The sequence below is a fragment of the Fukomys damarensis genome, unplaced genomic scaffold, assembly GCF_012274545.1.
Source record: "Fukomys damarensis isolate Sample0158 unplaced genomic scaffold, DMR_v1.0_HiC HiC_scaffold_15, whole genome shotgun sequence".
Taxonomy (NCBI): domain Eukaryota; kingdom Metazoa; phylum Chordata; class Mammalia; order Rodentia; family Bathyergidae; genus Fukomys; species Fukomys damarensis.
In genome coordinates, this window is record NW_022900927.1 from 48,425,335 (window position 1) to 48,436,216 (window position 10,882).

The 10,882-nt window shown below is 31.8% G+C and overlaps 1 protein-coding gene across 1 annotated transcript in view; it reads left to right on the plus strand.

Moving 5' to 3' along the window:
- The first annotated feature begins 4,882 nt into the window (after window positions 1-4,882).
- Window positions 4,883-10,882, plus strand: part of Nts (neurotensin) — a 10,061-nt gene continuing 4,061 nt past the window's right edge. Inside the window, exons 1-3 of the mRNA XM_010610279.3 lie at window positions 4,883-5,295; window positions 7,517-7,578; window positions 10,052-10,276. Of these exons, the coding sequence (XP_010608581.1) occupies window positions 5,223-5,295; window positions 7,517-7,578; window positions 10,052-10,276 (360 nt within the window). The 5' untranslated portion in view covers window positions 4,883-5,222. The remainder of the gene's footprint in view (window positions 5,296-7,516; window positions 7,579-10,051; window positions 10,277-10,882) is intronic.

Below are 10,882 nucleotides of genomic sequence, written 5' to 3' on the forward strand. Positions count from 1 at the left end.
TTAAAGAAACAGGAACAGGAATTATGAATAATGCAGAATCATACATTCCAAATTCAACATCTAATACCCTGTTAAAAAGAAAAAGTAAAGCTGTTTTGCTGAGGGCTACAAAGGTAGCTCAGTTGTAATTTTTCTCTAGTTTGCACAGGTCTTGTGTTTCATTCTGCACTGCAAAATAAACAAACAAGCAAATAAATGAATAACTACATAAATAAATAATATTTTAGAAAAGTGTTTCACCAAAGTTTGTATAGTTCAATTATATCTCTTTAGTTTTGGATATTGAAAATGCTACAGAACTCTTCTTAGATTTTATAACATAAAAAAGGAGAAAGCTTTATTTCAATAAAAACTCAACTCATTCATTAGTCTAGCAAATTAAAATAATATTTTTTTCTTTTTTTATTAAAGATTGCAAACATACATGATAACAAGAAATGAAGATACTAAATAAAAATTTCAAGTCTACGTATAAATGACAGCAAAAAAGGATATGAAATAAACAAAAATTTATGTAACACAGACTAATAATTGAAATACATTATTACTTTGATATGATCTTCAAACATGTTCTTTCTCATTGTCTTATCATATAATATTTTTGAAATAATGCAATTACAAATAAAACAAAGTTACATATTATAGTTGAGAAACTGTCCTCAAAATTTTATGATTTATAAACTTCTTCGTTTTATTAATTGATAAGCATCATATGCTTGTTGATTGTACCACTTACATTTTCTAACAAAACTTCCCATGGGAAAAAAAATACTTATAGCAAATTAAAATAATTTGTAAAACCAAGATATAGAAAAGAAAATGATTGTCAAGAACATCCACCTCTCCGCCCATAATTTTACTATTATTCAGAAAACAGATTTAGAAGGAGAACTACCTGAGCCAGGAGCAGAGATTTGGTGGTTGTCTGCTTCTTAGATATGAGGAACAAGATTACAGGTGCAATGCGGAGCATGCTTAGTGAAATGTGGGAACCCATTAACGTGTAGGTCTCAAGCAAAATGTGTGATAATTTAAGTTGTAAAATATGCTTTGGCCAAAAACTACCTATCAATTTTCCAAGTTAATTATATATAAGGATGCAAGAGTAGGTAGAGGATGTCCAAAAAGGAAATGAGCTGGGAATTTGTAGAGATTATGGAAATTATGGTTACACTTAGATTGAGAAACTAAACATTTGGCTTCCATTTACTTACATCATCGAGTTCTGAGTTATCTATATTCATTTAGTGTATAAGAAAATATGTGTGAATCCACATATCTACTTGTACATTTGGAAAATGGTCTTTCATTGAAGAAGAAAATCAATTGGGCTTACAAAGAGTGCTATCACTATTTGCTCAGATGAATCAGAATAATATCTCCCAACCAGAGATTCATTCAGGGAAATAAAGCAAACTAACACTTTATCCTAGATACTCAGCTGATGAATGGGTATAATCCCAGGGTGATCATGTTACACGATTTTTTTTCAGCTTTAATTGAGTTTATTGGTGTATTTTAGGGATACAGTACAGTTACATTCATTGTTGGGAATTTGTACCTCTACATAACATGTCTTGGTTCTCATTTTTTCCCCTTGTCCCTGCCTTCCCTTCACCCCTCCTCCCCTCCCCATCTACAAACACTTTATTTCCATCTTTTCATTATCCCACATTTTTTTTCTTTTACCTTATTACCCTTGCCCTACATATCCCACCTTCCCTACACCTTTAGCTCCTTTCTTCCCATTTCTAAATGTCAGTAATCTCATTAGGATCTTCTGCATTACTACATGATTTTTAAAAGCTGATTTTTCTCAGTCAGGAGGAAATGTGTTACTGAGAAAAGGATGAGTCTCTAAAGACTCTCATACAATGTAAACATAAATGATAACAACGCAGTTGTATGAATTGTGGCTAAAAATGATAAAATTGAAACACTGAAATCACACGTTAGATATTTAAATAATTGATATTTAAATTTGGTTTAGTAGGCTTGCTTTGTGAAATTGTATATTATAAGGCTTGGAAGAAGAAACAGGCAATTTTTTTCCTTATGGACTTTATAGTTTATAATAAATAATACAGATAAACTTCTCATAAGCATTTAGAAGAAACTGAGTAGAGTTGAAGTGGGTGAGAACATTTTCAGGATTCCAATTTGGAGAGATTTGTTTTTACTGGATCATAAAATATATATATATTTTTAATGAGAAATAGCATCACAAGAGAAGAGACAGTAAGTTCGAGAGAAAATGGATGACAGATTTCAGGTGGTAAGGAAAATGCCAAGTCGAAGATGTTTGGTTCTAGAACTGTTACACCAGAAAGCTTCTAGCAAACTGCAGGAGCCTTTAGAGGTACAGGAAGATAGGAAGAAATCACACAAAACTGAACCACTGTTCATTAGGTGCTCACAGAGCTTTCCCAGCTCCAAATTAAATACGTTTACAGATCATTCTTTCTAATTATCAATTGTTCAGGTATCTCTGTTGATTATTTTGAGAAATTATCTAATAAATGCCTACAAAACATAGATGAAACTTGAAAATCTAGTTACTGTAGAGATCTTACAATCAACCAATACCAAGATAAGCAACATCTTCTTAAAGTTAGTGACCTCAGACTGAAAGGGAAATGTATGAAAATGATTTTTTTTAAAAAAATTGCAAACTCTTTATTACTTTTTGAAAATCTAGTAAAAAGATATTTTAAGTAAAATGTCTCTAGAATAAAAACAGTTCTCATCTCCAAGAAAGATGCCTAAAATCCTTCATTAAAGGGGTCTTTGAGTATTTTCTAGGATGTTTTTAAACGTAAATATTCACGCTTAGATGCTGTCCTGAAACAAGTTGTTTTATTGGTTTTTCTGTGGCTTGATGACACTAGGCTAAAAGGAAAAAAAAAGTAGCACCTTCAAAAATTGCCAATTAGAATTCAGATAAAGTTTATCTACTTTGTAATTTTAACAGAAAAAAATGCACACCTTTTTCATTCCAAAAAGAGAGAGGTGGAACATTTATTTGATTTTTTAATAGTGATTTGACATTATAACACATGTTCCTCAATTCTTTTAGATACATCACATATCTAAAATAATTTTCACATTAAAAAATATTCTTGTTTTATACTTAAAATGAATTTTGATTATTCTCTCATCTTTAAAAAAAAAATCTTGTCAGCATTTCCCTTGGGTTCATTTATTGAAGAAATCACTTGAGGAAAGTAAGATTTGCGCTTTCTTTTTGCTATTAGACTGTTATCACACATTTTAAAAAGATTATTCTTTGTGCTTGCAATTCAAAAGCAGACAAACAACTCATTTAAATATCATGCAAAGAACATATAATATCTTGATTTTTTCAGCAAAATGGCTTAGAAGGATTCTGTCACAATGATGCTCTGATAGCGAGAGGAAAATTAGCACAGATCTCAGAATAAGTGAAAATCAAGCCTTTTATACATCTATTGTGCCCCCTAATGGTAGGAAAGCAAAAGAAAAAAAAATCGAGACAATTAACATTTCCTTTCTAATTAGATATCCTTAACAGAAAACTTCCCCCGGGGTGAATGGTGCTCAATATATTTTATACAAGATACTACACAAATTAAAAGTAATAAAAGTATCTGCCATTGCTAAATTCCTGAACATTGAATTATGGGACTTATTCCTTGTTATTTGAAATAATTATTAGATTTGAAATTAATATTTTTCCTTAAGATTAAAGGTAAAGAAGTTAGTATAACATATACTACATAATATAATTCAGCCCTGTAGAACTCTATGCAGATTCTTCTTGCAATTATTTCTAAATGATTGACTCATTTAATAAATAAATCTCAGATACTTTTAATTTAAAATATTCACAACCCTAACAATACTTTCTGTTCAGATCACTCCATGTATCCTGAAATACCTGATGCAATAAAAAAAACTTTACTCCCAAAGGCATTCTGAACATTTTTCTGCAGAGACCCCAGAGAAAGAATGAATATCATTGAAACTCATGAAAATCGTGATGACTCTTAGATATGTGACTGGTGAATGGTAGCTATATAAGGTTTTCTTCATTCTGTTTGTTTGTTTGCTTTTTAATACCAGGGATCGAACTCAGGCCCTTGTACTTGCAAGGCAGGTGGTGAAAACACTGAACTAAATCTCTGGCCCAGGTTTTCTTCATTCTGAATGTATATACTCAATTTTTGCGGCAAACAGGGGAATATACCAGGGAAAGAATTTTGATGCATGGTGAAAAACAATAAGAAGAGAATTATGAAGGAAGAGGTTACAGCATCAGGAATTAATCCAAACTTAATTAAGCCATGATGACAAAAAGAATAAAGAATCAGAAAAATAAAGGCATCTATAATTCAACTATACATAGTCTCAGCTTCTAGCACATAATTTATAGCAGAATTTTACTAACATGATCTTTAAGAGACTCAGAAGTTACCATGTATAATTCAGTCATCCTCTCAGATACATATAATACAAGCTTTTTAATTTATCAGGAATAATATTCCATATTTTCGAGGTGCTTCTCATTCTTCATTGATTTTCTTCTCTTTTCCTAAATTATTTTGCTTAATCTTTGTAACATTCTCTGCCTTTTTCTATATTTTTTCCTTTAGCATGTATTATTTAAAACACGTATCAGTTTTGAATCACAAACCAGAAATTTACTCTAAATCTGAGAATGTTCAAGACTAAGAAGTCACTGATTGAATGCATTTATTCTGCAGATTTTGTTTAAACATTAGGAAAAAAACGGATCTAATGGTTCATAGAGTGAGGTGACTAATTCTTCAAGTGGAGACATTAGAGAAAGTGAAGAAGGGTGGCACTGGGAGTTCCTCTCCAGTATACGGCAGTACTTTCGAATGACTCCTTCTGTGCGTCAGAAATCAGGAACAAGAACAGCAATTAGGGAAGATTGTCACATTCGCTCAAGGTTCAGGAGTGGGGTAAGGGATAAAGGAAATGAGGAGGAGGAGGGTGAGACAGAAGGGGAGGGTTAAGCAGGGCACATCCTGAAGGGATAATCCCCATACACACATGACATCACCCTCCTGTAGCATACATATATAGGGAATGGCCACAGCAGCTCTCTCATAGTTCACTTACATTCAGAGGCAGCTGAAGGGAAGAGAAGGCTCCAAAGAGAGCCCCCTTTAGTGATTTTCTGGTTTTCGCGGACTTGACTTGGTGGAAGGCTGAAGGATATGATGGCAGGAATGAAAATCCAGCTGGTCTGCATGCTACTCCTGGCTTTCAGCTCCTGGGGGCTATGCTCAGGTAAGCTCAGCTGCGTTTCACAACTCCCTGGAGTGATTTCTTTTGCAGCGTGTTGCTACTTAAGTTAATGAATCCAAGAGAAGAGTTTCTCCCACTTACTCAGAATTTGCCTTCTTTATAGTAATAGAAACTGCGAATTCATCGTTTTCTGTGTTTATAAGAACTGGTAGATTTATTTTCCCTTTGTAAATCTGCAGAGTAACAAAAGGGATTTCAGTGAAACACTGCATGCCCTCCTTTGCAATAAAGTAGTAGGTAGAGAAAAGCAAACAAATAGAAAACTTTGAATTAGGTTAGTCATTGTCTGAGAGACAGAAGCTGTGCCTGGCAACATGCAAATTCATTGTTAAAATTCATTCCATGTAAAATGCTTTCCTTTCATCCTTATTCTCTGAGAAAGCTGTGGCTTGTCCCTTTTCCTTTTTGTAGTTGTTCCCAGATTATTTTTTAACTGCATGTGTTATAATACATACAACAATTGATGAATAAATGAAATAGTATTTATAAAATTACTTCTAGAAATATGCAAAATGTTCCTAGTCCTTTTCAAAAAGTATGTGACAAACAGTCTGTGTGACAATCTCTATGTGACAAACAGGCATAATATTAATATTATTGTTTGGGTTTTTTCATGTTGTGAAAGTTCATCTAACATTTAACAGGAAAATTGGCATTTTTATACTATTGGAAACATTTAATTTTAGAGTGTTTAGTAGTGTATATGATAGTTAAAGAGAAGCTAATTTCTAATACCTGCCAATATTCTTCCTAGAAAATCATACTTAGATTTAAAGAAGCAACAAAATAATATGACTGCATTGTGCTTCAATCAATATTTGAGAAATAATTAGATCAAGGAGAAAATGGGATAGGTGCAACAACAATCATTTAAAACTATTTTATGCTTTTCTGTCATAAATATGGCAATGAATTGCTTAATTCAAATTTATAACACTTATTTTAGATTTGAGTTAAGATCCAGTAGAATATACAAATGTAATTAATGCAAAAATGTTTTTATTAGAAAAAGACCTTGAAGTTTTAATTTTGCAAATCTTTAGTAAGAAAAATGCCCACTTACCCATCTTTATGAATTCCTCAAATACAGGAGGTTAAAGCTTTACTTAGGAGGATGCGGTAGTAGGTTGTTAATGAAACACTGTGCATAACAGCTCCTGATGTTACCTGCTGCAATAAGCCCAAAATTTATGAAGATTTTGGTGTACATCTTTCAAAATGACTACTGGAATTTGTCATTTCTTTTGAAAAACATATCTCTAATAAATAAAGATAAAAATATACAGTATAATTTATTCCCCAGATTCAGTTAATAAATAATGTCTCCAGGTATATTTCTCTTTCAAAACAATATCCAATAAAAGGAGATAGAGCCAATTTTAACTTCTGCCTTGTTTTTTTCACAATTTGATCAATGGATATGAACTAAGTCACCTCATTACAATGTTCTGCAAATTTTCTCCATTACATTGAAGAATTTTCTATTTTTTTCTCCATTGAATGTTCACTAATAGAAACTTGGAAACATTCTTAGTAATTCAGAGATCCATTTTCAATACAACTTTACATTTGCTGATGGACAGCTCCATTTGCTTAAGCGATTTCCTTATTTCCCTGTGATAAAGTTCAGTGTATCCATAATTTAAACATTTTGTTTAAAGCAGAAAACATTTCTTCCAAAAAGATTCTTGTAAAACAGCATCTCTAGTGAAATAAATTTCAGAATCTCCTTTATTCTAAAATTATCAGTATGAAATTCCCATTGATTTTGTCTTGAAAAACACTCTTCTACTTGTATTTTCATTATGTTATTTATGAAGCATCAGTACGGAAATAGCATAAACTTTTGCTGGTGAAAATAAGCAACTGTAAAATGTTTGATGAAATCTGTATTGTACAATACATTTAAATATTTTTTACTGAAACTCAGACATTGAACAAAACCATATCACAAGTAGTTCTCTTACCAAACAGTCATATCCTTATCTTCTGAGAAGTGCTTTTTCTATCCTAGCTGCCTGTCAGCTTAAAATTAAATTGTAACTTTCTTTTCTTTCAGAATACTGTTTTAAAGAGCATAAATACATAGAAAAGACACCAAACATCTATGACTAATTTTTAGATGAATTAAAAACCCGTAAGCTGCAATATAATTATGTGACATGTGATTATATAGTAAACATGTGGCTTTGATTTTACTCAGATTCTGAAGAGGGAATGAAAGCATTGGAAGCAGATTTATTGACAAATATGCATACATCAAAGGTAATGCTTTTTTCTTTTCTTGAGCCCAGGGCTGCAGAATATATGAGTTTTTATTATAGATATGGTGTTGTTTCTTAGCGTCATAATTTCCCATCAAGACAGAAAACTCCCACATGAGGCAGTTCCTTCTCTGAGAAATTTCTTTGAGCTTTAAGGAGCTATGAGTGTGGACATGACAGAAAAAGAACCTACAGTGAATATCAGCCAGCATATAGCCCTTTCACCTAAGTAGCCACACATTACTTCTGAAGTCCTCAAAATATATTTAAGGAGATTGTTTCCGTCCTTATAAGATTGTATGTGATGAAAGGTGTATTGGCCTTAAGTTCAATACCTAAATGAAACCTAAGTGAACTTTTTGCTCCTTTGAGTATATTTTGGAAAAATAAAGTAGGTTTTCTCAATTTAAAACAACTGTTCATGACGGCCTGTGAGGGCAGAGTGCTATCCAGGAGAAATCAATAGACTGGCGAACAGTGTGGAGATCAAATCCTGAAACTATTACTGACGAACTGTTTGATCTTAAACAATTGGGTTAGTTGACATACTTTAACTTTGTTTCTTCATATTTAAAAGTAGTGATTAGGGTTTACGATCTTCAAGAAATGTGTGGTTCTATAATGTACTTAAACACTATAGTGTTTAGTGTAACAGAAGTCATCTGCACCTGCTAATTGTTTTATCAAACCAAGTAAACTTTGCATTCTGAGTCTTATCAATCTTTTCTTGGTATGGTGACATCAAGTTTTCTAGTTTTCAACCTTTACCTACAAATAAATCTCAATTAGAATATGTCTGATGATCATGATACCATACAATGTGAATGATTCAGAATCATTCAGTCAGTGTGTATGTAAGTGTGGGGTCAGGGCACAAGTTTCCAATAAAAAGATATCTGTCAAGGAAAAATATTTAGGTGTGACAATCACTTGGTAAAATCATGGTTGTAGCACTCTTGCACCAAAACTGAGGATAGCCTGGGTTGTGGTAGGGAATTAAGCACTGATTCCTTTCTAAACTCTGCATCTAGTTCCGCCTTCTCATGGTTGTCTTTCCTACTTGGATGGACATGTTTTAGGAACAACAATCCCTAGTGTACAAGTGAGACTATGTTATGTTTCATAGTGGGTGAAAGGAAAAAATGTCCATTTTTGGGTGTATTTGAAAATATAAGGCAATATTATCTCAAAGTGAACAAATACATTTTCTACTGTGTTTATTAAAATATAGTTTCAGAGAATTTAAAGCCAGATGTATTTTCAAGGTGGCCCAGGTCCACAAAAATTGATTGCTGTGTAACCAAATGCTGCCATTATTTGGTAGACCTTGTATCAGAAATGATCAAATTGAATTTTTCCTTCAAAAGTTAATGATTAAATTTTTTATTGTAAAGTACAAGATACTTCCCTATATGGCTTACTGTTCCAAAGTATTTGAAATGTGACTTTGGCTATATTTTATACAGCCACATGTACTTGGATCAATTTTTAAACATATTATCTCATATTGAGTTTTCTGTTGTTTTCCTCTTAATTCATCATTAATTACTGCAGTATTTTAATGTTGGGTAGAATTAGTCCTTCCACTGTATTATAACTTTTCTGACTTTCTTGTCTATTCTTGTACCCTCACCTTCCCAAATTAACTTTATAATTATGTTGCCAAATCCTAGCCTCTTCTACAGCCTCCAGTCTCACCATATTTTGAAAATTGTTGTTAATTTGCAATTTCATTATAATTTCATACTAATTCTGGGACAAGTGTCATTTGATATCATTGTTATTGATTCTTCCCATGATGTGTTTGTGGTCATTTATATCCTGCTTTTTAATGATTTGAAGTAAAAAATTAATTCAAGTATTCTGAGCTTTTGAAAGTTTTTGTTAAATTTCGTTAATTTTGCAATTTGGTTCTTCTACCTCTACATATTATTAATAATTGCAGACATGTACAAAAGTTGTTGACTATGCTAATTATACTTCAGACAAACCTTATTAGAAAAAGAAAGATAATTCTGGAAAACATTTTAAATAACAAATAAGAAAACTGGTTAGCTTTGACATTACTTATGACAACTATTAGTGTGTCAAATATTAAGTGGCCTCACATTACTGTAATTTTCCAATTTCGTTAGTATCCTTTTAATTTCTCCTTCACAGACACTCAACTAAAATATGACAAATAACTGTTTTTAAAATTTTTTGTGTTCTCATCTAATATATACATTATTTATATATGTAAACCAATTGTAGTTTTTCTTGTTTACTTTTTTGCTGTTTGTGAGCACGTGTGTGTGTGCAAATTTATTGCATTGTATTAAAAAGAGGATATATGGGTAGTCACCAATTTAATAATACTGTACTTTTTATATAACTAACAATTAGATCCTAAAGTATAATTGTTGAATGCAATAGAAATTTATCTTGTTTCTATAACACATGTTTAAATTGAAATATTTGTTCCTGTATTTCAGAACAGTAAAGCAAGTGTTCCCTCTTGGAAAATGACCCTGCTGAATGTTTGCAGCCTTATTAATAACCTGAACAGCCAACCTGAGGAAGAAGGAGAGATTCATGAAGAAGAGCTTGTTACAAGAAGGAAACTCCCCATTGTTTTAGATGGCTTTAGCTTGGAAGCAATGCTGACAATATACCAGCTGCAAAAAATCTGTCACAGCAGGGCCTTTCAACACTGGGAGGTAAAGCAAAAACAAAATATGACTATAACTGTAGTTATACTAATTAGCTCACATGTGTACTGATTTTTAAATTATGATCACATGATAACAGGAAGACTCATAAATATTAAAAAGAATAAACTGTGTTGAGGTCAACATTCCTTCGAATCTTCGAAGTATCCTTTTCAAATATTTGGAAGTTAGCAAAATAGTTTTACTCAGTTTTAACAATGAAGTTTATTATAGGGAAGATTTGATCCTTTTGATTTTTGTGCTAAATGGATGGCATACTTAGGAAACCTTTGTTGTTGATAGTAGTACTGATGGCATGTTTAAAAAATTTAAGGAACTCAAAGTGTTTTCTTAAAAATACAGAGTCATGTGTGCTTACACAAACATGCAACACAAATGGGAACATAGAATACAGGAATAAAACAAAAAATATTTCACTTTGTGTTTGAATATATTAGGCAAATAAAAGTACATGTATTTATTTCTATAAAAATATGAAATATGGATATATATGGCCACCCCAATTTTATTTACAATTTTAGTATTTGAAAGTATATGAACAATTTTAAAGCTTTTGTTTTTTTAATATATCTGGTAAACAAATATTTGAAAATT